The sequence below is a fragment of the Hevea brasiliensis genome, chromosome 15, assembly GCF_030052815.1.
Source record: "Hevea brasiliensis isolate MT/VB/25A 57/8 chromosome 15, ASM3005281v1, whole genome shotgun sequence".
Taxonomy (NCBI): Eukaryota; Viridiplantae; Streptophyta; class Magnoliopsida; order Malpighiales; family Euphorbiaceae; genus Hevea; species Hevea brasiliensis.
The window spans coordinates 64,915,812-64,943,038 of NC_079507.1; the positions used below are offsets into that span (position 1 = coordinate 64,915,812).

The window sequence follows — 27,227 nt, forward strand, 5'->3', positions numbered from 1 at the left end:
TTAAATTTTCAATTAAATATTTAAAATATGTTTTCATCGTATTGCTTACTTATTTGATTGTTTATATTTTAATGTAATATAATTATAATTCTAATCATGGTACTCAGACATATATTTATAATATTAAAAAAAATTATTAAGTCCTATAAATTAAAAAATTAGAAAAAAAAATTGGAGAAAGATTCTCTGTCTGATAGTATGGTAACGGTGCGTTCTCCTATGGAGAGGTTAATGAGTAATTATTTGATTAAGATTTGCTCTGTGTTATAAAAAGATTTCGTTGATTAATGCAAAACATTCATTGAATTCATGCAATCTTTCAACTCAAACTTAGGGATTCAAAATTTGCCAACCTCAATGTTCTTTTTTTTATTATTATTTAAATTGCAAATATGATTATTATAAAATTTATAGTAAGCTTCATTATATAGTTTTAATTTAAACATTTTTTTATATTTTAATTCAAATGATTTTAAATCTTGTTATGATAATTTAATGGAAATTGCATGCGATTTGCTATTTTAATTTGGGAGGAGTTTATCCAATTTAATGTGGCAATATATTTTATTACAAAACAGTGAATCTACAATATCACTTCACTAAAATTAAGAAAAAAAAAAAAGCTCAGATTTAGCAGATAATTGAAACGTGGAGCTGATCCTTTGTGCTTTTTTTTTATTTTTACTCTTTTATTTTTATTTTTATTATGTATAGCTATGTGAATAAAATTAAAAGCTTTAAAGAATTTATTCTTAAAGTGCTAGTGGAGCAAAATTTATAATATTATTTTATTAAAAATTAAATTATATATTTCTAAATGTTAAAAAGTAAATATCAAAAATACTTTTTTTTTTCTCTAAAATTTACCTCGATCTTTAATCAATTTTCATATTACAATAACATTAGGAAATTCTTTCGGTTAAAGAATTCACCCGATTTTTACAAAAGTCATCAATTAATTAATTAAAAAATAATAAAAAAATAAATCATTAAAAAGGTACTGAATTTAAAGAAAGGTTTAACTTTTTTCATCACAAAAAAAAAAAAAAAAAAAACATAAAAATGACATAAAAGTGTATGAATGCATAAATACCCTATTTCAAATATTTGAAAATATTCAGTTTAATGGAGTATATTTCATACTGTCTAAACATTCAACTCATATAATAATAAATAAAATACAATAAAATTTTATTATAAAAAAATATAATAAAAATTCTTGGGTTTAATTTAATTAATTTTTTTTTCTTTATATGAATGCATATAGAAAGGAAATTAGTGCCATTTTATTTTTCTCCATGGATGGACTACCATTAATAGAGGTGATAGCCCTTCAATTTTCATTAATTTTTGCTCAAACACATTATAATAGAGAAAAACAAGAGAAAGGAAAAATTTGAAGAAATAATTTTTATAGCAACTTCAACTTCTTTGGGTTAGGCTAAGGAAGTTATTTCTCCTAGGCAAAGGAAGTTGGCTCCTCAAATAAGAAAATTAATGATAACCAAATAAATTACATTTTCACACTTTCTAAAAATTTGAAGTTTCCTAATAAGTTACCCCACCAATGCCGAATATTCTTTAAAATGTAATACCAATAGATGCACACAAAATAATGCCTAATATTCTTTAAAATGTAATAGCAATGGATGCACATGTACCGAAGACGACCCTAGATTTATTTCATCAAGAAATATTCAGAGAGAGATGAACAAAAACATCAAATCAGTGGCCTTGGACTTGGACGCTAGGTGTGCTTCATGCCTCTGGGCTCTTTCCATACCCTCAGACATGAATACAAAAAAGACTAAACCATGGCCAGGGAGATTGTTCTTACAAGGAGTGATGGAAGTGGTATAAAGGGCAAAAAATTAGAGGTACCTTCAGGGAATCCTGGAATGAGAAGATTTCTTGCAATAGAAAATGTGGCATCAACGATAGATGTAGATAGGGAAGAAATATGAAATAGTAGATGGGAGACGAGGCATTGTCATGATAGTGAAGGCCAATCTTTAATCATCATTCAGCTTATTAATTCAAAGATTCGTTACAGGTATAGTAGTCTGCAAGTCAGCTGTTAAGAAATTTTGAACAAAGAGAAGAATATCATTTACTCCAACGATATAGAAACCCCTCTTTTGCAGGAGCTTGAAAAGCTACTCTGCAATTAAGCATGGTGGAAACAAGATTTCTTTCTTCAACACCATAACGTCATATTTTCCAGATACTCTACAGCTTATGACTGGTAAAAATGCTCTACGAGAATGGCCCACAATTGAGAAATTACAGTGGTAGAATGAAACGTAAATACTAATGCTAAACTGCAGAGAGCTGGGAGAGATCTATCAATCAGCTATATGCCACTAGCTAGCTATCTTTCTAAGAATAAACCTATATATAAAAAATAAAAAAAAAATAAAAAAAAAAAACCCCACCAACAATTTAACTCATATGTAACATAAGAAAACCACCAACCAACTTATTCTACAGTGATCTTCTTTACATTACTTCCTGTGGGGGGCTTGAAAGGCTCAGAGACCAGAAACAAATATTGAATTGGTTGATATTTGGTTTCCCTCAACCTTTACTTTTCTGACCTTTGCCTTATCAATGCGAGCTCGTCTGACAGCTTCCTGGATCTGGCGATCATGATCCTTCAGCATTTGATCCATGTTCCCTGATGGAACTAGCAATGGACCAGAATAGTGAATTTTGTGACCTTTTGACCCATAGCCAACCTGAGAAATATACAAGTAAATAACAAGGGATCAGTCAACCACCAAAAAGCATGAAAATAGAAGGTAAGCATTCACTCAGAAAACAGAGACAACAAAATCAATAAACTGTGTGAAGTTCCATAAGTTGGATGTTTTGAATGTGTTGCTTGCATGATGACAATACATAAAAAGAAATTGCAAAATAACACTCAGAGAAAATTTGGCAGTTAAAAAAATTGGTCAAGCTTTTGATTTCATAAAGATTTAAATTAAAAAAATTCTGCAGACAACTCACAGATAGAGAGAGAGAGATTCCCTGAAAGCCTGAACTACTTACAGGGGCTGGATCATTATTGCTTATTCCTCCATCTTCTTTTTGATGAGAACCAGCAATGCCCTGTGAGTGATGCTTTTGATCCCGAAGAAGGGATTCTGAGCCTTCTTTGAAGGATCCTGGAAACCTTGCCATTAGTTTTGGAACTTCTGGCTGTGGTGGGCCAGACCTTTCTCTGCAGTCTTCAGATAATAAACTCCTTCTTACTGCCACTAAGCCTGACAAATTTGACAAGTCAGCCCCAGTAGAAACCTTTGGAGCATCATCTAGGTTTCTACCAGCCTTTGCCCAAGCAGCACGGTGGGCCAATGGCCCAGAATGAGAGGCTCTCCTATGCTGAAGCCCCTGTGGATCGATACTCGATTCCACAGCTTGTGATGGTCTAGGTGGATCTATTGGAAAACCGGAAGCCAACTCTTCTGGATGAGAGTTAAATTTCTCACTCCGGCTCTTAGAATTTGACTGACCTTGCCTTTTCTGCAATACGAAAGCAATCTTATTAGTATTCAACTAATATAATTAAAACAAAACATCAAATTAAACTAAAAATAACAAAATAAAAGGAGAAAAGGGGAAGCATAATTCTAAGTGAGACATTACATTTACTTCATCTCCAACAAAACACAAGAATTACAGACTTCGAAACCCACAACCCCACCACACCCCCCCCCCCCCCCCCCCTTTCTTCCTCTCTCTCCTCTTTTCTCAGTGAACACCCATGCAGAAAAACATCTAAGGCTGGCTTGGAGGGGATAACAAAAGTGCAGCACGAAATGCTCTGCCACTGTCTTAAGCTCCACCATGTACTAGGGTAGTGACCCAACAAGCTAACATCACAACCTAATAATCACAAATCCTCATGTAGATACAAGGCATATGACAATTTACCTGCATTGATATGACTAATTCAGCATTGGCATCAGGTGCTGGGATTGCTCGGGATTCCCTTGCTCCTCTTCTTTCAATATCAGGTCTCTGGCCCTTGCCTCCTGTTGCTCCTCGTCTGTTAATGGACACAAAAGCAAGAATATCAGCAACAGTGCTACCCTAACAGGTCATAAGTTCAGAAGTGTGGAAGCACAGAAAAACAGATCACTAGCTCATCAAGCAAACGCATCATAAAGACGACAAACCAACAAGGCACCACAGCAGGCCAATACAGCCTAATTCTATCCCAAAATAACATCAACAATAGCCAACCAGTAGTCTCACACTCCCAAAAATTCAGTTATTAAAATTGGACCCTCTTAGTCACAAGGTAACGCAGAAACTTTGCATTTTAACAATGCCATGAACCATGACAGCTACAATGTGCAAATACAAATTCCTTTAAAGCATTTATTTGGGTTCATCAAAGTAGGGATTTATGATGTTACAAATTGCAGGTCAGCAACTACAGATGAAATAAAAAATTCACTCTATTGAAACATACAACTTTTTTTTTTTTTACAATCATTACCTTCTAGCTTCCTCATCCCGTAGTTTTGCATCAAACTCTTTGCTGGGAGGATACTTGGGCAGGCTTGAAGGATCACAAGGAAGTGGTTCTGTTGTAAAGAACTGTAAAACACATACCAAAGAAGTAAAGACCATCAACAATAAACTAACAAAAAGAACTATAAATGAGTGCCAACCTCAGCTATAGTCATATATGTCTATATGCCTATACATATACGCATAAAAGATTTAATATAAACTGTTCCTGACAAATATGAAACTGCATAAGTCCATATTGGCCACAATTTTCTAAAATGGAACAAGAGATAATAATAATAATAATAATAATAATAATAATAATAATAATAATAATAATAATAACAACAACAATAACTCCCTACAGGGATCTCCAATCTAGATAACTCCCTATATAATCTCTGTAAAACACAAAATTTAAGATCTTATGTCTTTGTAAACTATAATCCAAGGCTAGGGCTATTTCTACAGCCACTTTCAAATAGGCCAAAGCTAATTTATCGAATAAAAAGTTATAAAACATACTTGAAAAAAATCAGTTAATCATATTATTTTATTTGTTTTCCCAACCGTGCTCTATTCTCCCTCTCAGTACTTGGCCATCTCTCTCCCACTCTTCTTGTCATGTCATCTCTACCTTTTTGAGGATAAGTACATAATTTCTTCCCTTCTTCAAGTGCAAATGGAAGAAATGGAAAGGTTCAGTTTTACTTGCAAATGACAATCACAATGACAAATATAAACATTTGCAAGAGAAAAAGAAAGAGAATAATGGGAATCTATGGAATCTAGAGCTATTTCTGAAAGTCCACTTAATAAGGCTATTTCACATAATGCTAATAGTTTTGGCTTCAGTTTTGGCATTGAAACAGGAAGCAAAGGCAAATTTGTTAAAAAAAAAAAAAAAAAAAAAAAACAGTATTCTGTTCATATAGTCATGGTATCGTATTCCAATTGCTCTTCGAAAAAATTAAAAAAAAAATGCAATGTCTATAGTGCAAAGATAGCAGGCAAACTGGCAAACAAAGAGAATGGGCATTGAAGGGCTTTTTAGTCCTTTACTTTTATTCAATTCCAAGGCTGTGGCCCTAGCCACAGAGGGAAAATAGCTGCTAAGACCATATGATATTCCATAAACTCCCACTTAAAGAATATTTTTGGAAAAAAACCACCAACAGCATGGATTTGAGAACAAGTAAAATGCCTATCAGCAATTATGTTTAATAGCATAAGATCAAGCTACCAAAAATAACTGTGCTGTTCCTTCCCTCTAAAGTCTAGGTGCACAAGGCAATGACGCCCAAAAAGTTGGCATGAAGTTTGCTTTCCATTTCAGTATGTTGATATCCTATTTCCTTGACAAATGGAACTTAAGCTGATATACTATCTTCCTACCAACTGGAACTTAGGCAAAAGGAAGGTAATCAACTGATCATCTTCTTGCATGTAAAGCAATGGTTGAGATCTAACACAGCTACAAGGCACACATACCTATTTATCTGAGCGAAAGTGTAAAAGCCAACCATTCTGGATTTCAAATCTAGACAATGAATAAATATCAAGAAGTTCCCAGAGTCGCACATTTCAAAGGATTTTCAAATAACTACCGATGTATTGCCCAATGCCAACCCATCCACCCAACAACTTCTCTCACTCCCACCAGAAAAGAAGTAAAGGGGAAAAGAGAGACGACATTATTGGAGAAATTCTACTTAACAAGTCCAACTATATTCCATACCTCACTGTTCAGAGCAGAAGCTGCAGTTCCACGATCTACAGGGTCAATAGAAAGTAGGGTCTCCATAAGTGCTAAAGCTGGTGCAGGGAATTCCTTAAATGTTTCTGCAACACAGCGTCTATAAGGTTGTTGAGGTTTAAAGATAGTTGCATGAGGCAATTTTGATTTTCTCCAATAATCCTCAGAAGGTGAGCCGCACAGCTTGAAAATTTTATGCAGCTGCTCCACCTACAGGGCAGAGACATGCAAATAACTCATCAACTATTTATATTATCAAATCATTATGACAAAAAAAATGGAGTATGCATAGAAAAGCAGAAATAAAACATGGTTCATAAGATAACCATCTATTTCCATTTTTCTTCTTTTTTCTCTTTCTGAAAGAAAAATGCAAGGAGCTGAGAATTGCCTAGACAACCTCCTCTCATGTTTTCATTCTTTAGTTAGTTTAGTTTCTTTAAGTAAATTTTGACTATATCCTGCAAGTGCCACCCCGCTATTTACAAAAGCATCAATAAGGATACAAAAAAGTAACCAGTGTCACTACCACAAACTTTCCTCCCATGTTTGTTTTGTAATTTTAGTTTTCCTTGCTGAATAACAGTTGGTGAATACCTACACTTCTGTTAGCAATGTAAAATAAAAGTATCCAGCTTACTGCAAATCTACATTGGATTGCTGTTGCTGAAAATTTCCTTTATGTAGTACAATATAAAGAACCCTAACAATAAAAGATACCACCAAAGAAGCCCCTGATGCATTGATGACTTCCCTTTAACATAAGAACAAGAACACCAAAAGTCACTGAAATTCAATATTTTAACTGTATTGGTTTAACATTTTGAAGAAGAAAGTTATATCAAAAAGGATGAAGCAAAGTTACTCAGATTGCTCTGAGTTGCTACAATGACCAACTCTATATTTTAAATTTGAAAGAAATCTTAGACCTTTCCAAGAAAAATAAATAAAAAATGATTCCACAAAACAGTAACTAGTGATAGCAAACAAAAGAACCATCCAACACTTGGCATATTTCAACCACTGACATCAAGTTGAACACCACATAATATATGCTATTTGACAATGCCTCCGTGCTGTACAGGAAGGTAGAAGGGGGTGAATGGGAAAGTAAATAAGAGTCCATCCATCTTATTTGGATATTTTAATGAAGGATAGGAGGAAGATGAAAAGTAATTTACCTTCTCCTTGTTTGGTAAAAAGGTGGAGAAGAAAGAAGTTATAATTATACAATTATATGTATACCCCTCAATATCAAACAGAAGAAAAGATACACAGTTGACAAGATAACAGCAAACATCCTCATCCCTTCAACTCTCTCTCCACCACCCCCAAACCCGCCCGGCTCCCAACACATTCCCCAATATTTAATGAGAATGCATTTAAGGCATTGGATGAAATAGCTGTGAGATGTTATCCAAGAGTGCAATGAAGAAGCCTGATGAAATAGCTATGAAAGGTGCTTTTGAAATCATGTTTGAGAGTCTAGATATTGGTCCAAGTCTAATTTGAGTTTAGCTAATGTTTCCCACTAAGTCAAATTTATAGGAGCTATCTGGTTCCTGAGCCAAATATTGTTTTAAGTGGAGTTAATTTGGCTCATTGCTAAGTGATATGAAATTGATCCCAAGTTAAGTGATATGCTACATACACTCTCTGGCAGATATAGTCATTCTTAATCTTATCCATTATTATGTTACCAAGCATCCATCTTAACATTTCATTTTTGCTATACTCGTCTTGTGAGTATGTTGTACCTTAGATGCCCACTCCCACACAGCATAGTTGGCTTGACCACAAGTTCAAAAACATAAATGAGCATGTGCAATGCACGTACCAAATGGCTAATATTTGTAGAAAAGACTCCAACTGGAAAATACTAGGCCTAGAACTCCCATTAAAAACTTCACTGCCAATGTTATGGACTTACGCAATTCCATTCTTTCAGCAACAACAGATCATTATCAGACATAGTTATGGATATAATGCAAACCCAGTAAACAACTTCAATATTGATTATCCCCAATATAAAATAATTTGCATTACAGCATAATGTCTTGAGAAATAATAAGTACAGAAAAGGAAAGAGCAGTTATGTGGAGAACCCCAAAAAACAATAATTTACCAAAGAGAGAGAGAGAGAGAGAGAGAGAGAGAGAAGGAAACAAGAAAAAGAAGACAATACCTCAGTTCTTCCAGGCATAATAGGCTTGCCAGCATATAATTCAGCAAGTATGCAACCTGTACTCCATAAATCAACAGCAATCCCATAGTAAGTGCCTCCAAGAAGAAGCTCCGGAGGACGGTACCAAAGTGTTACAACACGACTTGTGAGTGGTTGAACATGAGCTGGATCATAAAAACTTGCTAGTCCAAAGTCTGCAATTTTTAAGATACCATTATTGTCGATTAATAAGTTGGAACCTTTTATGTCACGATGTAGAACACCATGGCTGTGGCAGTGATCAAGTCCCTGTAAAAGTTGTTGCATGTAACATTTCACCTACCAACAAATACATAAGTCAGACCTTATAGCTAGGATACAATGCAAACAAGCATATGACAGACATAGTTCCTGATGACAAAGCTTTTATCAGTACCTGTGGCTCTGTAAACTTTAGACCAGGATGTGAGGCAAGCCCAGCCAAATCATGCTCCATGTATTCAAATACAAGGTACAAACTGCAAGACATTCTGGATGTAACTAGACCCTCAAGTTTTACCACATTAGGATGGTCAAGCCTACGCAAAATGTGAATTTCCCGGGCCATAAAGCGAACACTCTCGGGTTCCAGATTATCAAACCTTACTTTCTTCAACGCAACAATCTTCTTCTTATCAAGGTCACGAGCTCTATAAACATTACTGTAAGTTCCCTGGCCAATCTGCATTAAAATAAGTATAAGCAAACGAAGAACAAGAAAAACCACTGGTTAATTCAGTGTGAGGAAGACAACAGTAGATAATAGAAAAGGACAATCCATTCAACCAGCACTTGTAAGAACCAAAAAGAAAAGTATGATGTTTTTACTCAAATTATAGATTTAGAGAATCAAAAACTAAAAGTCTATCATAAAAAGAAGAAATGGATAAAAGCAGTCCTGGGCCCTAGCTTATACAGTAAGAAGGTAGGAGGGATGAGATACTTCTTAGCACATCAAATCAACCTATTATATGCAAATTTCCCAGTCCATACGAGAAATGATCTCTGAACACAAATCTTCACAACTTAACCAAAAGAATTTATTGTAGAGAACCCAATTGTTGGTAGTTCAAAATATTGTACCTTCTTGTACAATTCTTATGTGAATTTTAGAAAACATTTTCAACTACAGCTTACAATGTGGCCTTCCATATAACCAAAAACTCCTTCATGCACGCTTTGATCATACCATGTGAGCTAAAAAGTTGCAGACATGTCGTGTGCTGAGTTTTGGTTAGAAACACCGCCTTAAACATGGCCAAGGTTCAGATACCATGCAGAGGCATGCAAAAGCATAAAAGACATAGTGTTGCATTTTTCAATATTTGTGTAATTGAGTTCAATGTTTTGCCTATAATCATGGCATTTTCTATTCCTCTGTTATTGCGTTGAAGTTTTAACCTTCTGCATCATACTGAACCTCTAGCAAATAGACACACCATGAACACTTGATTTCAATATTGTGTTTGGTGAGAAGTTAACCATATACCATCAGTTGCAAAGTAGCACAGAGACAATAAAAGGCATGTCTTCAGGAGACACTTATTCAAGTAAAAAGGTTTTCATTCTCACTTGCAATTGTGATCTTATCCAAAACTGCTGCAAGATGCATGTTTTTCTAACATTCAGTTTTAATTAACACAGGAGTTTAGTTTACAGTAAAGCAGCATTTATTCAAAATAAAACTCTATATTGAACTAAGAGATATTTTCAATTACGTTAATTAACAAAAAAAAGGTCAATTGTGGGTGTTCTCATGACCACTATTAAAATGATATACATTAAATTGAACTTAACAGGCAAGACGAAATAAAAAGCTTACTTTATCCAGCTTCTCAAAAGAATCAGCACGCCGTGGCAGCCATCCTCTGATTGCCTCTCCAGCCACTGCAGCTAGCCAGGAAGGCCATCCCGCTGCAACCTGCTCCCCTTCAGTCGCTTTTGGTATACTACCCATCCCTGGATGTTGAGCAACAGCATTTTCCATCTTCTCCCTCTCTCTATCAACGTTCTCACCTCCATGCAATCTAACTGAACCATTTGAGTGCTTATCAATCAACATTGCCCTTCCATCATTACTATCATATCGATCTTTCGCTCTATATGCTTCCTCCCTCCTAGAAGAGGTGGCCCTTGATACCCGCAAGTCTGATGAGGCTTTGCTAGTGAGCCGCTCTCTTGGGCTCTCTTTGCTATCCTCAATTGCAGAGGGTTTAGAGCAAATGCATCCCATTATGCGCAAAAACCACCTCCTACAAGCTACAACACCCTGCTTTAGAATCAATAATTACTCTTCAAATTTCTCATTTTAACAATCCTATACTCTTCTTCCTTTCCCATTTTCATCAAACACAACCAAATAATATTCCGTAGAGAAATAAAGAAAAGAATCTACGCTATGTAACTCCAAATTCTATCAATCCTCTTTTTGCAGCAGCACAATCAAATGAATAAAACAATATTCAATTTAATATTACACTTCACAACAACCAAACAGTCAAAACTCCACAATCACGGACAACTCATGACTACTCATTTGCTATAAAATGTCAATCCTTTATCAAATCCAGTAACTCACAGTTCCAAAAAACATAAAAAAGACTAGAATATCACCACACCAAAACCTTATCTTCCCCCAAAAACCCCAACCAACAAAACCACCAAGATAACAATAATTAAGAATCACTGGCTCAAAATAAGCAACTAATGAAAATGTTCCCCTTTATGAAATGAAACCCACAATTTCACATCCAGCAAATCCCTAAATCCACCAAACCCCTAAAGCAGTGGAAACACATTCAACACGTAACGTGAACCTTAATAAACAACAACAAACAACAAGAAAGTGGAATCCTAGAGAAAGAAACCTAGGGCTTGAGAAAACGAGAGCAAAAAGGAGAGAGATCTATGGCACAGGGATTTCACTGTACGTATAGCAGAGCAGTAGAGTAATAAGTTCACATAAGACCATGAATAATAATTAATGATTTTATGTTTTTTCTAAATAAATAAATAAATAAAAACAATTAAGTTCTTAAAATATAATAAAATTCGCAAGTCATCTCTTAATTTATTTTTAAGTATTTATTTTTAAGTAATGATATAGGGAAACTTAATTTAGTCATTTATTTTTTATTTAAAATATATTTTAAATTTTATAAATTAAATTAAAAATAAATAATTAGTTATTTAATAAAATTAATTAAAATAACTTACTTATAAAGTCAAAAAGTTGTTTAAAGGTAATTTAATTTATTAAAGTTATTAAAAAAATATATTATTAAATATTGTGATTGTTAAAATAAGTGTACTTATTTATGAATTTTGATCTATTTTAAATATTTTTGTAATACCCCTAAATTTTAAAAAAATTAATTTATATGTAAATATTAGTATTTTATTGTATTAAATATTTGAGAATTTTTTTCAAATTTTCTGATTTTTAGAATAGGTTTGATTTTTTGAAAATGTGAAAATTTAATGATTTTTAAAAATTAATTTAAAGACCACGTGCTAAAACTAAAAATATATTTAGACTCTACAAATTTTTCTAAGTTTTCTGAAATTTTTTTAAAATTTTTGGACTTCGTTTTTTATCCCAAGGCAAAGCAAAAATTTAATTTTGGGTATCCTGAATCAGACCGACTGAATCGAACCGGATCAGATTGGACTGATCGAATCGGACGGGATCGAACTCGTCTAATGGGATCGGCCCTCTTCCTTTTATTCTCTTCTTTCCCGCGCATCCCGACTCCCTCTCTTCCCTCTTCATTTTCTCTCTCCTCTCTCCTCCCCTTGCCGCCCCACTACTGCCCCTCCCTTCCCAACTCGTCGGCGCTCCTCCAGGGACCCTCCCAACCGTCAGAAAACCGCTCCTAAAACTCCCCTGTGCACGCCCGACCCTTCGTCATCTTGGGCTAATTCCGGACAAATCTGGCCACCAATTGGACTTGGTCTTGTCCCAAAACCCATCTACACCTCGAGCTTTTCATAGACACCAAGAACACAAAAATCTATAGAGCGGTTTATCCAATTTTTGTCCGAAAAGTTTTAGCCCATTTCGATTTTTTAGCTAGATTTCTTGCAAACCGTGACCCCACGAAAAATCCGAGAGTACCGAAGTGCTCCCCTCGACGAGAGCTTCGAGACAATACCCATTTCAAATTTTTTCGATACTGTTTTCCAGTGGGTCCCATGAAACTTCACAGTATTTTTTCAGGTATTAAATGAGCTTAATAAATTCCATAAAAATTATGTACTAACCTCCCTATTGTGGGCTTCGCGTAGGTATGCTCGTTTCAAGAAAATTTAACAGTTGCTCGGATCTGTAATTTTGGGCCTGGCATGCAGGCTACCAGGAAAACTTCAGAATCGGGTTGAAGTTATAGGCTACCCCACCGTTTTAAGACGTCCCGGACGCGTCCCATGGGTCAGAAGTGGCATAAGTAAACCCGAAACCTCATTTTTCTTAATTATCTAATGCCTAATTTCGATTAAAAATCTATAAAATATTCGTGATATGTTAAAAAATTATAATTCCTTTTGCATTAGCTTAATAATATTGCTAAGGACTGCATGACAAAATTTTAGAATTTTTAGACCTCATTTGGGTAGTTTTTACAAAAGGGTTAATTATATGGACTAAATGATAATTTTTCAAATTGTGGTGGTTGACTGTTTGGATAGGCCCAGGAGGGGCCATGTGATGTGATTGAGTTATGATTGTGTGATTTGCAAATATAAAAGTGTATTTTGAATCATTTTACAGGTTGGGTAGATCCTAGGTATAGGAAGACTCTGCCGGATTTTCGGCACGACTTATGGTGTCTTTGATCATTTCTAAACTTGTATTGAGTTAAATATATTAAATAATTATAATAAAATTGTCAGGTGAGTCGGAACAGCCTTCCTACTCTGTCCAGGCACCGCAGTAACCTCAGTTCAAGTCTGTGAGTAAAATATTAATTTTAATTATAATTTTAATATTATTATATATTCAGGCATACCCATGCATCACTTATAAATATATATCTATGTAGTTAAACACTAGGCACATTTTATATTGCATTCTTAATTAATGATATGCTATGGATGTTATTTTATGGTAATTTGGATGTCACACCTTATCCCTCAGTAAGGCATAACATGATCCCGCAGTGTACTTAATGAATCACTGAACTTCATCTATGTAGTTAAACACTAGGCACGTTTTATATTATATTCTTAATTAATGATATGCTATGGATATTATTTTATGGTAATTTGGATGTTACACCTTATCCCTCTGTAAGGCATAACATAATCCCCTAGTATACTCAATGAATCATCGAACTTCGTTCACCGATAATTTATTAAACACACTACAAAGGATTTTAAACCATTTCAATTCATTTTAATTGGTAAAATAATGTTAAAGCATTATTTAAAAGCCTTTAATTGGAGTTTAAATACTAAGTGATAAATTTGGTAAATTTTGTTTTTTGCAAATTTTATAAAAATTTCAACCGAGTGTCGTATATAATTGGGAAAAACTGTTTCTTTTAACACCTGTAAAAACACTCCTAATAAATTTATTTCAATCCCAACTCCAATATAGTTTCATTTCAACATAATTCAACACAATCTCAAGACAGTTTAGTAAAACTCATCATCATTTCATTTAACTTAATTTTCATAAAGAAGTCTTAATTTATAAAAAGAAATAAAAAATAATATTATTACATACTTTAATATACAACTGCTCAATTAACTACATAGATACATATGAACAAAATAATATTTACATCAACTAATTTACAAGGTTATAAAGCAATACCAGCACAAAAATCCTCAAAGTAGCTCCCCTGACAACTTAGCAGCTCACTCTGCTGCCTTATCTTTTTCCTTATCTGCAACAGCAAGTGAAAGCTATCGCTTAGCAACTCAGTTGTGCACAATAAAAATTTAAAAATATTAAATATCAAACATACATCCATAAACACAATTGTAAACCACTGCACAATATAATTTATAAAGTTAAAGTCAACTTTTGTAATACCATTTTGGCAAAATAATTTATAAATCACAGTGTTGCTGATCCATATACAACTTAAGTCATGATACAAAATTTTCGATCAATGCCGTGTTGTACACCATGACAAAACAATCTCAACCCCACTAATCGAAATGAATGAGGGAGATGGCTAGCTAGCTACATGAGTACTCATCCGACCTCAACCTTAACTGGCAAGCCAGAGAGGGAGGAAAATAGTCTATCTCAACCACGTAAACGGAGGAAGAATACAGTGATACTGTCATGCTAAGTGTGAATCCAAAACCAATTCAAAATCAAGTTATTCAAACATTTCATTCAAATATTAAGCAAATTTTTATTTCGAATTTCAATTCACAATTAGGCAACACAGCATTTCTCTAAACCCATAATTAATACAAATAGTTCACAATGCACATCTAAACAAGTTTTCAGTTAGAAAACAATAAATAAAAATTTATTGTGCACAAACCTCGTATAAGTCGCCTCTAGGCTTTGACTCACGCTTCTCCTATCTTCCTTCTCAGTCTCTTTTTTTACTGAAACACACAATTTACAGTGTTTCAGTATCATGTCTCATAATTAATCCAACAATTAATTTCATACATACTCGATTGTACCTTTGAATTTGCTTAAAATGGAATTCTTTGAATTTGAAAAATTGGGGTTACTATTTATTGCACTATTCAAGTCAAAATATTGATTTTTTCATATTTAATAGATATGTTAATTCTAATTACACCCACATACCATATTTTGAGTGTCAAATTTATTGGTATTGATTTTCAATTCAATTTCTAATCTCCCCAAGTAAAACTTTAAAAATTTAGTTTTGGGTCACTAGCTTGTATTGTTCCATTGGCCTTTTTATAGTGGGAATTTGGCTAAATGCCCTTCATCAAAGTTGTTCCTTATTGTGTCTAGTTTATTTCTCTTTTTGAATCACTCTATTTGGAGTTTTGTAACTCTAGTTATGCTATTTCTAAGGTAGCTGGCCGAATTGGTGCAAAACCCAGAAATTCTGGGCAACTAGGGTTCTAGCAATTTTGAGTAACTAACTTTGGTTGACAATTTGACTTGGTTATGGACAAAATTTGGGTTTGTGTTATTCGTGAAAGTTGTAGTACTATGTCATAACTTTCCAATGGTGTAAAAATCAGGTCATTTAGACCTTTCTCTGCCAAGTTATGACTATTTGAATAAGTACTATTTATATGGTCATTTCTGTACAGTGGCAGTGTGCCTAATACAGATTTAACCTGATTTTCACTAACTTAAGATCATTTTCAGGGCAAGATTTCTATACAAAAATTGTTGCATTATGACTTAATTATTATCTTCAATTTTCCTCTCACTAATTGGAGTAGTAGAATTTCAATTTTAATCCTTTAAGTGGACCATGGTTAGGCTGTCCAGAATTTGACCCTTACCAATCAGTATTCACTTTCAATTCTCACCACTCAAACACACTATAATTCCCACCAATTGACCAAATTGAGTCTCAATTAGGTCAAATTGTCTTAATTTCAAAAACCCCCAAATTTTTCCCAATTTCCCTAAGGTCAAGAACCCTAATTTCTCTAAATTGCACACTTTATGAATTTCAAGTATACCATACATATTTATACACTCAATAGAGTTCACATACTCAATTAATTCCAAAATTTTTCATTAAATCCAACCTCTCCCTAGGCTGGCCAAATTCTCTATGGTCCATTTTCTCATCATCTTGTTTCATTTTTCTCAAATTCTAATTTACTTCAAGTGTACATGCATTAATATAAAGAGAAATTAAATGATTTATAACTAATCTCTTTATGTAGCTTTTTTGTCTTCCCAATTTCCACTTTTTTCCTTGATTCTCTTTCTCTAATCTTCTTTACCAAGGTCTAGTTAAGGATTTTTAGTGAAAAATTTATCGAATTTAGGGTGAGGTTAGGAGTTTGAAAGCTTGACCAAGCTTGGCTATGGAGGATTTTTTAGAGAAACTCCAAGAGAGAGGGACGGCTCGTTGTTTTAAAGAAGAAGAAGTGTATTTTCTTTTTCAATTTTTATCCTTATAATTATGTAATTATCCTTAAATTTTCATAATTATAAATTAAAAGTTTTATTGTGTCATGGTGATGTCATAAAGAGTTATTTTAATTTATTTTATTTTCTTTTTCTTTCTTTTTCCATAACTTCTTCAATTTAAATCTATATTTCGAAATTTTAATTTCTTATATTTTATTAGACATTTAGGCCGAGAGTCACATCTAAGGGTAAATTGACCAATTTGCCCCTTGCCGGTGTGATCTGGTTTGCCAATAATACTGCATTTCTTTCTGAACCCTGATCTAATTATTTGACATGATTCTTAACTATTTTTTATGATTTTATCATTTTCACTAGCTTCGCAAAAATTCTTAGGACTACAGTGTCACAATGTCCCATACAAAATTAGGGTTACAACTAACCTCGCAGTCACTTCCCCGTACGGTTACCAATCGCTGTGATCCCTAGCTCATTTAACCTTTTATACTTTATTTTCTAAGTTTTCATTTTATCATCATATAATGGCTATTTATTTTCATTCATAGCTTTTCTTGATGTCTTAAACATGGTCATAATTCTCTTAATTGTCTAGTTCGACACCGATCACCGGAACAGTGAAATGTACAGGACTATGAATGTAGGGGTGTTACATTGAAACAGTGTGCGTATGTTGGCGTATGTGTGGTGTGTGGTATTGGTTATGGACAGGACGGGTGGACACGGCTGGAGCTTGACTCGCTGAGATCCGATCCTTTTATGGATAAGTCGGGGTAGGCACGGCTTGAGATGATCTCGCTGGCCCCCGCATTTGGTTTATCAAGTGAAAGTCTAGCTTGAGAGACACTCGCTGGCAGAGGTTGTATTAAGAAAGCTGTATAGATGATCGGTTCCCATATATGTACTGTTTGAACATTATTGGGTGTGTGAGTACTCTAATTTGCCTTTTTGTTGTTATGATGTGATTTGTATGAAAATTTTGATGGTGTTGCATTCCACTATTCAGGATGCATTAGCTTTAGATAGCTATAGAAATTATGGTTAAAATCGATATTTTACTCTCTAAGTCGAACGCTCACTCCTCTTCACCTTATTTTTCCAGGATACATGATATTTCTTATTTAGTTATACCTGCCTTTTTCCTTCACAGGCAATCTATTAATATCTGTTATGCTTATATAATTTTACTAAATTATAGACTCTGCATGTGTTATGAGTATTTTAATCAATTTGGGACTGTAATAAAATATTATGTTGAATTTGTAAGAACATTAAATGCATGTATGTGTGCGTGTGATTGGATTGGATAAGGGAGCTGTGCTCCCATTTGATTTTATGACATGATGAGTATGTGGAGGGTTAGCTGAGCTCTCCAATTTATTATATATTGTGCTTACAGGTCGGATGAGTAAAAAACTCTCCGTTGTATAGTCTATATTATGGTCGGATTCTGTCCAGTTGAATTTTTGAAATTCGGCTTAAAATGGGCCTTAGAATTGGGTTAAGGAATAGTTAGGCTTACTACGGCTTCGAGGGCTTTAGGCTGGTTCAGGTTCTAGTGCCGTTCTGACCCATAGGTTGGGTCGTGATAATTTTTTTAATTTATAAATTAAATTAAACACTAATATATTTATAATTTTACTTACAAGTTAAACCAACACCTTCTCATACTTAAATTTTATCATTAAATTATTTTTTACAGTTTAAATTAACAATTAACTTTGTTAAATATTTTTTGATTTAAAATAATTTAATATTTAAAATATTAATTTATTAATAAAATAATTATTATATTTAAATTTATATACAAATAATTATATATATATATTATAAAATATTAAACGTTTTTATATGTATACTTATTTAAATGTTAAATAAATAATTAAATAAAAATCAAATTTAAATAGAGTAACTATCTTGTTATTAAATTAAAATTTTAACATTAAATTATTTTAAATTTAAAGCTAGTTAATAATGGAGATAAATTTTATTAACAAAATTTAAATTAAATGATGAAATTGTTACTAAAAACTAACTAGTAACTAATTTATAGATTTTATCACAACTCACATACTATTTTATTTTAAATAAAATAAAAAATAATTACTATTCAATTCTTAATATTTATTATTATTTACTAGTCAGTCTGTTTGTTTTTCAAATTATCTTTTTTATAAAAATTTTAAATTATATTTGTTAATCCGTAAAGTTCGAATTCATCTAATTAAATGGTTCTTTCATTCAAAATTTACCTTTCTTCTTAGTCAACAAAGAAATTATAATATTACCCATTACTCATGTACTTTCTATTTAGTATAAGGTTAACGAAGTATAATTATTATCTTTATAATTTTTAACTTTATATTAATATTATTTAAATAATTAGAAAAATTATCTTAACTTTTTACCTCATGTTGAGAAGTTAAATATTAATATTAAGTACTAATAGGGATAATAATGAGTAGCGTACCGTAAAAATTGTTATACTTAAACTCGAACTTGATTAATATTTTCAAAACTAAAATTCATCCCAAACTCAATTAAAATTTATTTATTGTTATCTAAATCTGTCCTGAACTTATTATTATTATCTGAGAAAATCTAAACCTATTTAATTTTTTAATTTTTAATTAATAATTTATATAAAAACTTATTTTGATTAATAATTTATATTTTAAAATTTAATAATTCTATAAAATATTTAAATTTTATTTTATACAAAATAAAATATGTAAAAAAATTATAAATATTATTATAAAAATATATATTTAATATTTAATTAAGTACTTATATAAGTAATAGATACCTAACATACAAAACTCGAACTCAATCTGAACTTATCACGGATATTATTTTTCAAACTCAAATTCAGTTATATACTAATCAAACTCACAAAATTAGAGTTTGATCGTATATGATATCCATAAAAATCTAATCAATTACTATATTAAGAGACTAAATTAATAATTATTTTTTTAAAAATAAAATTTATAAAAATAATATTTAACTATTAATTTTTAAATTTTTATTGATAATTGACGTTCTTGATATTGTCTTGTTGTACCCATAATGGAAACAATGGATAGAGTTAGGGAAGAGACGTGATGACAGAAATAGAGAGATAAAATCAGGAAATGAGAGAGAGGGTAAAAGAGAATTGAAAAAAAAAAAAATAATAATATATATATATATATATATATATATATATATATAAATAAATAAATATATATATATATATATAATAAGTTATTATATTTTCAATTGAAATTACATATATTTAAAATTAAATTTTTAATTAAATAAAATATTAAATTTTAAATTAAGTTTAAATGAAATTTTAATTAATAAAATATCATTTTCTATTTTTTATTATTATTATTATTTAATTAAACTAAATTAACAAAAAAAATATTCATTTATTTTATTTTTATTAAAAAATTTTAATTATTTTTGAAATTTAAAATATAAGATTAATATTTTATAAAGAAAGAGGCTTTAAAGGATTAAAGAAAATTATTGACGGTAAAGGTGTTGTAATTGTTTAATGACATTTATTGTCAAGGCGCGTCAAGTAGTGCGAAAATGATAGCTCTTTGCATCAGGGAAGGAAACCAATGCGTATAGGGACATTCGCTTTCTTGTTTCTTTTTTTGTCACACGTCCACGCGCTTCCTTACACGGATGAATTTCATGTTCCAATGCCAGCATTATGTTACATAAATAAGAGAAATTATTTCATGCTTGTTAATTGAGAAGATTTGAATCCATATCTTATATTATATTTAATTTGTTAGTCAAATTATGCATTAAATTAAAGATTAAAGTAATGCTGCTTCAACATCTAAAATAATTTATTCAAATAAAAATAAATTGCGTTAAAATGATGAGAGTGATTATTATTATTATTATTATTATTATTATTAAATATGGGCACAAGTGCACATAATCACTCAACTAACTTTTTATGAATTTTTTTAATATAAAATAATATTTCTCTTTTATTTTTGTTTATAGCGATTATGAATTAAATATTTTCAATTATTATAATAATTAAACAAATTGGTAGGAAAAAAATGATTAAAGAAATATCAATGTAATCCACGTAGGGTTATAAGAGTAATATTTACGTTGATTAGGAAAGATACAACTTATGATTAAAGGTAAATCAACGCAATAACTATTTCTTGAAGTGATTTTCTAATGATTTAGATGAAAGCGATATACCTTGAAAAGTAACCAATCATTATTATTTTATTTAAAAATAAAAATTAGAAGATAGGGGTTTTTATTGATATTGTTTATTATGATTAAACTCATTTTCTTGATTTGGCCATTGACAAATGATTCTTAGCATGATTATTTTAAATTTATTATTTTTTTCTCATATATAATAGTTATTATTTTTATAACTTTGAGTATGCATTATTATCAAATTAGCCAAGATATTGCTGTAAAAAGTTATAAAATAATAATAATTATTATCAACCTCCCTCGCTTACGTAAAAATTTTTTATCATATACTTTGAGCCCCACTCAGTATAATTAACTCCTTATATATGATGCCATGATTAATGGTAAAGTTTTATAATTTGCTATAGTTTTGCCTAATTTAATAAATATTGATTTGTTGCGGTCTGGTTTAACTTAATCCAGTAGCGAAGATCGTCTAACTTCTTTTTGGTTGCTTATAAAAACTTCATGAATTATGATGGTGGGTCTATAGCTATGCCCATAGGTTTTATGACTGCTCGTGAACACATGGGGCTGACCCAACATCATGAAGCACTTTTATTCCGACTTTTGTATGGGACAAATTTTATTTAGACTTCTTTATTATCAACTTCGAATATAAATATAAATTTTGTTTATTTTACATATATATTTTATTATATATTATATCTTAAATTTGTTATAAATCAAGTGTATAAAAAAGTTTTCATAATAAGAGCCTTGTTTCTCTTTTAGTGCGAGTTTTATTTTCTCTCTTGTTGAATATCAGTCAGTAGTTTTGAGTTTTGTAGCTGTCCCCTGTCCTGTTCCTCCCTTTTCACCAGCTAAATGGTGGCTTGCCCTCTTCTCCTTTTAGTTGGGTTGTGTAGAGTTTTGATTGGTTTGTTCCTCAGATGATCTGTGGTGGTTGTGCTTCATAGTGAGGGCCCTAATGCAGATCAGTTTGCATCCTCTTTGTTTCTAATGGAAGGGAGTTATCCCTGTCTGTTGGCATTCTTGATGGTATTGATGGGTATGCATGGGTACCGTCTAGTGGGGGCTAAGGGAGAATGAGATGTTTGTGCTCTTGCCATGCCATTTCCCGATTCATCTGGCACTGGTCTTAGTCAATTTGGCTCGTCTAGTATGGTTTTACGTAAGAATTTTTATCGAATATGTATACTGTACAAATAAAAATATCAGAATAAGATGACATTCAGACAAATTATGAAAATTGGATGAGTTATGGTCAACTTGCAAAAGACGCTAATCAAAATAGTATATAAATGACAAAAACGTCAATCAAAGTAGTATTCAGAAAAAAAAATATATGAAACACACAGAGACGCTAATTTAAGTAGCATTATACAATAAAACGTTATTTTAATTAGCGTTCGGGGATTAATAGTATTTTTCATTAAAATGCTAATAATAATAGTGTTTTTGCATCGTATACACATCCAAATTCCATGCAATAGTTTTGGCACTAAAATGCCATTCATAATGGCAGTCCTCCTTAGCAACCATACAATATTTAACTTAAATTTATTTAATATTATTAATATAATTAATGTGTAAAATATGTTTTTGTTTTAGATAACAAATAATAATGTATATAATATTTGAACCATGCTATTGGGAATTTTTTTGTTTTATTTTTTAAAACATGTTAATTTTGTATTTTTAAAATTACATTAATTTTATAGATTAAAAATATTAAAGTATAAAATTTTAACCATATTTGTCAACGGAAATAAATAATGTAATTTTTTTTAAAATATGTTAGTTTTATAAAATTAAAAAAAAAATTAAAGTACAAAATTTTAACAGTATTTATTAATGAAAATTTATATTGTGATTATTTAAAAAATATTAATTTTATAGATTTAAAAATATTAAATGTTGAACGTATAGTAGTATTGTGCAATTTAAATTATCAGAAGATGGTACCGATAAACTAAATTATGTGAGGGTATGCAGAACGCTAGCTTAATTAGCATTCCGAGGCCATACCTGTACATGCAGACATAAAAATTTGTATTAATTTATACACGTAAAAAAAAATTAAAATTATGAAATTATATTTTCACAAAATATTGGTAACATATGAAAAAAATAAGAAATTAAATAAAATTTGTTGCTTTAATATTCACATAATATAATATACAAGAAATTAGAAATTAAATAAATTTTTTTCTTTAAGATATTAAAATTTAAGTCATATGAGACAGAAAAAAATAGTAAACAAAATTTATTATTCTCAATTAAATTAATTTGCATGTGATATTAATTTTTATTCTTATTGTAATTATGGATAATTTATTTTGTTGATAGCAATTAATAAATTTAAGTATTTAAAGAAATTAAATTATTATTTATTACGTGTGAGCATCTATAACAATATAAAATTTAGATGTTATAATTGATTTTCACTTACTACCAAATTAAGTTTTTAAAATTTGTATGAAATTAAATTGCAATCTTTTATAAAATTTATAGTTTTTAATAAAGTGTGGGTTGCATCGTGTGTTATATAGTCATTAGTTTTAGTTACAACACGATGCAACCCACACTTTTTTAAAAACTATAAATTTTATAAGAGATTGTAATTTAATTTCATACAAATTTTTAAAAACTTAATTTGATATTAAGTGAAAATCAATTATAATATCTAAATTTTATGTTGTTATTGATGCTCACATGTAATAAATAATAATTTAATTTCTTTTAATACTTAAATTTATTAATTGCTATTAACAAAATAAATTATCCATAATTACAATAAGAATAAAAATTAATATCACATGCAAATTAATTTAATTGAGGATAATAAATTTTATTTACTATTTTTTTTTGTCTCATATGACTTAAATTTTAATATTTTAAAGAAAAAAATTTATTTAATTTCTAATTTTTTGTACATTGTATTATGTGAATATTAAAGCAACAAATTTTATTTAATTTCTTATTTTTTTTTTATGTTACCAATATTTTGTGAAAATATAATTTCACAATTAATTTTTTTTTAAATGTACAAATTAATACAAAGTTTTATGTCTGCATATACGGGTGTGGCCTCGGAATGCTAATTAAGCTAGCGTTCTGTATAGCCTCCTATAATTTATGTAACACCCCAAAATTTTATATTTTATGAGCATTTTTGGTATTTTAATTTTATTTAAATTTTAGGAATTTTTTTGAGATTTTTCGGATTTTAAAAATCGGGTTCGATTTTTCGAAAATATAAACTTTGATGATTTTTAAAAATTAATTTAAAGACCACGTGGCAAAACTAAAAATATATTTGGAGTCTACGTATTTTTCTGAGTTTTCTGGAATTTTTTCGGAATTTTTGGACCTCATTTTCGGTCCCGAGGCAGAGTAAAAATTCAAAATTGATATTTTACTCTATGAGTCGAACGCTCACTCCTGTTCAATATTTTTTTCAGGCTACATAAGGATTTTATTGTGGTTAACCTGCTTTTCTCCTTCGCAGGTTGTTTGTCAATATTTGTGTAATTTTATTTACTCCTAGAATTTCCGCATGTGTTAGAAATATTTATTTGATTTTGGTCTGTAATATTATTACCATGTTGGACCTGTAAACGTATGACGATATGCATGTTTGATGGACTGGATGAGGGAGCCGAGCTCCCATATGTTTTTATGATGATATGAGTATGTGGAGGGTGAGCTGAGCTCCCCAATTGAGTATTTACTGTGTTTACAGGTCGGGTGAGTCATAAACTCCCCGTTGGTAGGTCCATTTTATGGCCGGACTCTGTCCGGTTGATTTCTTGATATTGGGCCCAAATGGGCCTTAGAATTGGATTAATGAATAGTTAGGCTTACTACGGGCCTCGGGGGCTTTAGGCTGGCCCAGGTCCTAGTGCCGGTCCGGCCCATAGGTTGGGTCGTGACAAATGTGATATCAGAGCTTAGGCTCCAGATTCTTAGGGAATATTGTCTAAAGTGTTGGGAAGAGTCTACTAGGAGTCACATGTGGAAAAATAGGGTCCGCATTCGTCTTGCATTGTCATCTTTGCTTCTAGTTTCTGATTCAAATAATTATGTATAAATATGAGTCCATAGAGCTGTGTAACATGTTGTTTTGAATTTTGTGGGCTAATGCTGCTGAATTTCAGGAAAATGTGTAGAAGCAGGAGAGCCGCCATCGCACTGAACGGATGTGCTCGACGAGGTGTCGGCACAGATGAGGCGCCTTGCCCGAGGAGGCGGGTAGGAGGCCTAGAGTCGCTCAAGTAGAAGAGCGGTGCCTGGTCAGAAACGATCTTTCATGGCACAGGGTTCCATGGACCCCATGGCAGCTACTCTAGCTGGGTTACAGAGAACCATCGATATGATGGCGCAGTATATGGTCCACCCTCCACAGCAGCAGCAGTCCACCGCACCAAGAGGGGAACCTTACAAACAGATCATAAATTTTAAGAAGTTGGTGCCTGGTACTTATGATGTGTCAGACGATGCGTATCGGTTTTTGGATTCCTGCAGACAGGCAGGAACATAATTACAGTTGATTGACAGAAGACTCATAGAGTGTATGCAGCATGTCATGGGGCCTATGCCTAGACAGTGGATGAATGACTACATATTACCTCGGATGGAGGGTTTCTCATGGACTCAGTTTGTGGAACTGTTCATCAATCGGTTTGTGCCAGAAAGCTTCAAGGATCAGAAGCAGTGGGCCTTTGAGGCCTTAAGGCGAATGGCAGTGCAGTAGATGAATATGCTCTGCAATTCGGAATTGAGCAGATATGCCCCTGCAGCAGTAGCTACAGAAACTATGAAGGTGAAGAGATTCCTAAAGGGGCTTGACAGGAGGTATGCGAACCTAGTCATGATGTCTGATCAGTCTTTTGACGTGGTAGTTGATCGAGCCAGACAGATAGAGATTAGCTATGCTGCGGATGACAGCGGGAGAGCAAAGAAAAACAGAGCAGAGGGTTCTTCAGGTGTTCCCCAAATGGGTACTCCGGGCAGTGGTGGCCAGAGTAATTACAGAGGAAAAAATAAGAACAAGAAGAGTGGTTTTAGACATAAACCTCTAGGGTTCAGACACGATATCTGAATCCAGCGGTGGTCACGATTTAGGTACAGCGATTGGTGCAGTTCAGATCTTCCTTGGCACCTTGTGCACAGTGTGGAAGAGGACATTCAGGACCTTGTTTGATGGGATCAGGAGTATGCTTCAGGTGTGGCCAACCAGGTCACTTTGCTAGAGAATGCCCCGTTTTCAGTGAGCCTCAGATGGGGTCACAGGGATCTGTTGCAAATGTTCCTCGCCAGTTGTATCCGGGTACTTCCAACATGGCAGGCAGTCAGTTTAGTGGCCAACAGGGCCGAGGACAAGGGGGACATGGATTTGGAGGCAGATCAGGAGGTAGAAGTCAGTATCAGGGTTCTGCCACTCAGGGTAGGGGTCAAGCTTGGGTTTTCACCCTGACCCACCAGGATGCTCAAGCTTCAAATGCAGTTGTGGCAGGTATTCTTCTGGTCTGTTCCTATGAGGCTTGTGTTTTGATAGATCCGGGTGCTACGCACTCATTTGTCTCCCCTGTGTTTGCCATGAGATTGGGTAGAAACCCTACCACTTTAGAATGCCCTCTATCTGTAGCTACCCCACTTAGTGACAACATAGATGTAGATATGGTTTTTTCGGGTAGCCCAGTAGTGGTGGATGGAAAGATCCTCCCAGCAGACTTGGTTCCTCTACCAGTGATTGATTTTGATGTAATTTTGGGAATGGACTGGTTGGCAACTCATTATGCCACCTTAGACTGCAGGAACAAAAAGGTGTATTTCCACATACCCGGTGTGGAAGAGTTTAGCTTTGATGGTGACAGGAGCGTGGCTCCATATAACTTGGTGTCAGCAATTAGTGCTAGAAAAATGTTGAGGCGTGGATGCCAAGGGTATTTGGCATTGGTGAGAGATACATCTGTAGAAGGTGTCAACATGGAAAATGTTCCTGTTGTCAGAGAATTCATGGATGTCTTCCCTAAAGAGCTTCCAGGGTTGCCACCAGAAAGGGGAATAGAGTTCTACATTGATGTTGTTCCGGGTACAAACCCCATTTCAATGCCTCCTTACAGGATGGCACCTGCAGAATTGAAAGAGCTGAAGGAGCAACTACAGGAGCTTTTGGACAAGGGTTTCATACGCCCGAGCACTTCACCCTGGGGCGCTCCTGTGCTATTTTTAAGAAAGAAAGATGGGTCATTGAGATTGTGTATTGACTACAGACAGCTGAACAAGGTGACTGTGAAGAACAAGTATCCACTTCCTCGGATCGATGATCTGTTTGATCAGCTCCAAGGAGCTAGATTATTTTCCAAGATAGACCTGCGATCAGGCTACCATCAGTTGAGAATCAGGAATGAGGACGTGTCCAAAACGGCATTCAGGACAAGATATGGTCATTATGAGTTCTTGGTGATGTCTTTTGGACTCAC

The 27,227-nt window shown here is 32.6% G+C and overlaps 1 protein-coding gene across 2 annotated transcripts; it reads right to left on the minus strand.

Annotated features, from left to right (window-relative positions):
• Positions 1–1,993: 1,993 nt before the first annotated feature.
• LOC110646410 (probable serine/threonine-protein kinase At1g54610) lies at positions 1,994–11,450 on the minus strand. 2 transcript variants are annotated; one of them, XM_021799832.2, is made up of 8 exons: positions 10,306–11,450; positions 8,881–9,165; positions 8,466–8,783; positions 6,263–6,490; positions 4,511–4,611; positions 3,940–4,054; positions 3,013–3,528; positions 1,994–2,738 (listed from the first exon to the last, which is right to left on the minus strand). In XM_021799832.2, the coding sequence occupies exons 1-8, from the start codon at positions 10,714–10,716 to the stop codon at positions 2,532–2,534; spliced, it is 2,181 nt and encodes a 726-aa protein (XP_021655524.2). In that variant the 5' UTR covers positions 10,717–11,450; the 3' UTR covers positions 1,994–2,531. The 2 variants fall into 2 exon arrangements, with proteins under 2 accessions (XP_021655524.2, XP_021655525.2); XM_021799833.2 differs by having other exon boundaries at positions 3,055–3,528; positions 10,306–11,447.
• Positions 11,451–27,227: the final 15,777 nt, after the last annotated feature.

What these genes read in the sequence shown, in the direction of transcription:
- LOC110646410 (XM_021799832.2), bottom strand. Translation starts at nt 10,716, where the DNA reads ATGGGATGCATTTGCTCTAAACCCTCTGCAATTGAGGATAGCAAAGAG. An exon ending in TAAAGTTTACAGAGCCACAG is followed by an intron (nt 8,784 to 8,880) that starts GTACTGATAAAA and finishes ATTTGTTGGTAG; the next exon opens with GTGAAATGTTACATGCAACA. An exon ending in TTATGCCTGGAAGAACTGAG is followed by an intron (nt 6,491 to 8,465) that starts GTATTGTCTTCT and finishes TCTGCCCTGTAG; the next exon opens with GTGGAGCAGCTGCATAAAAT.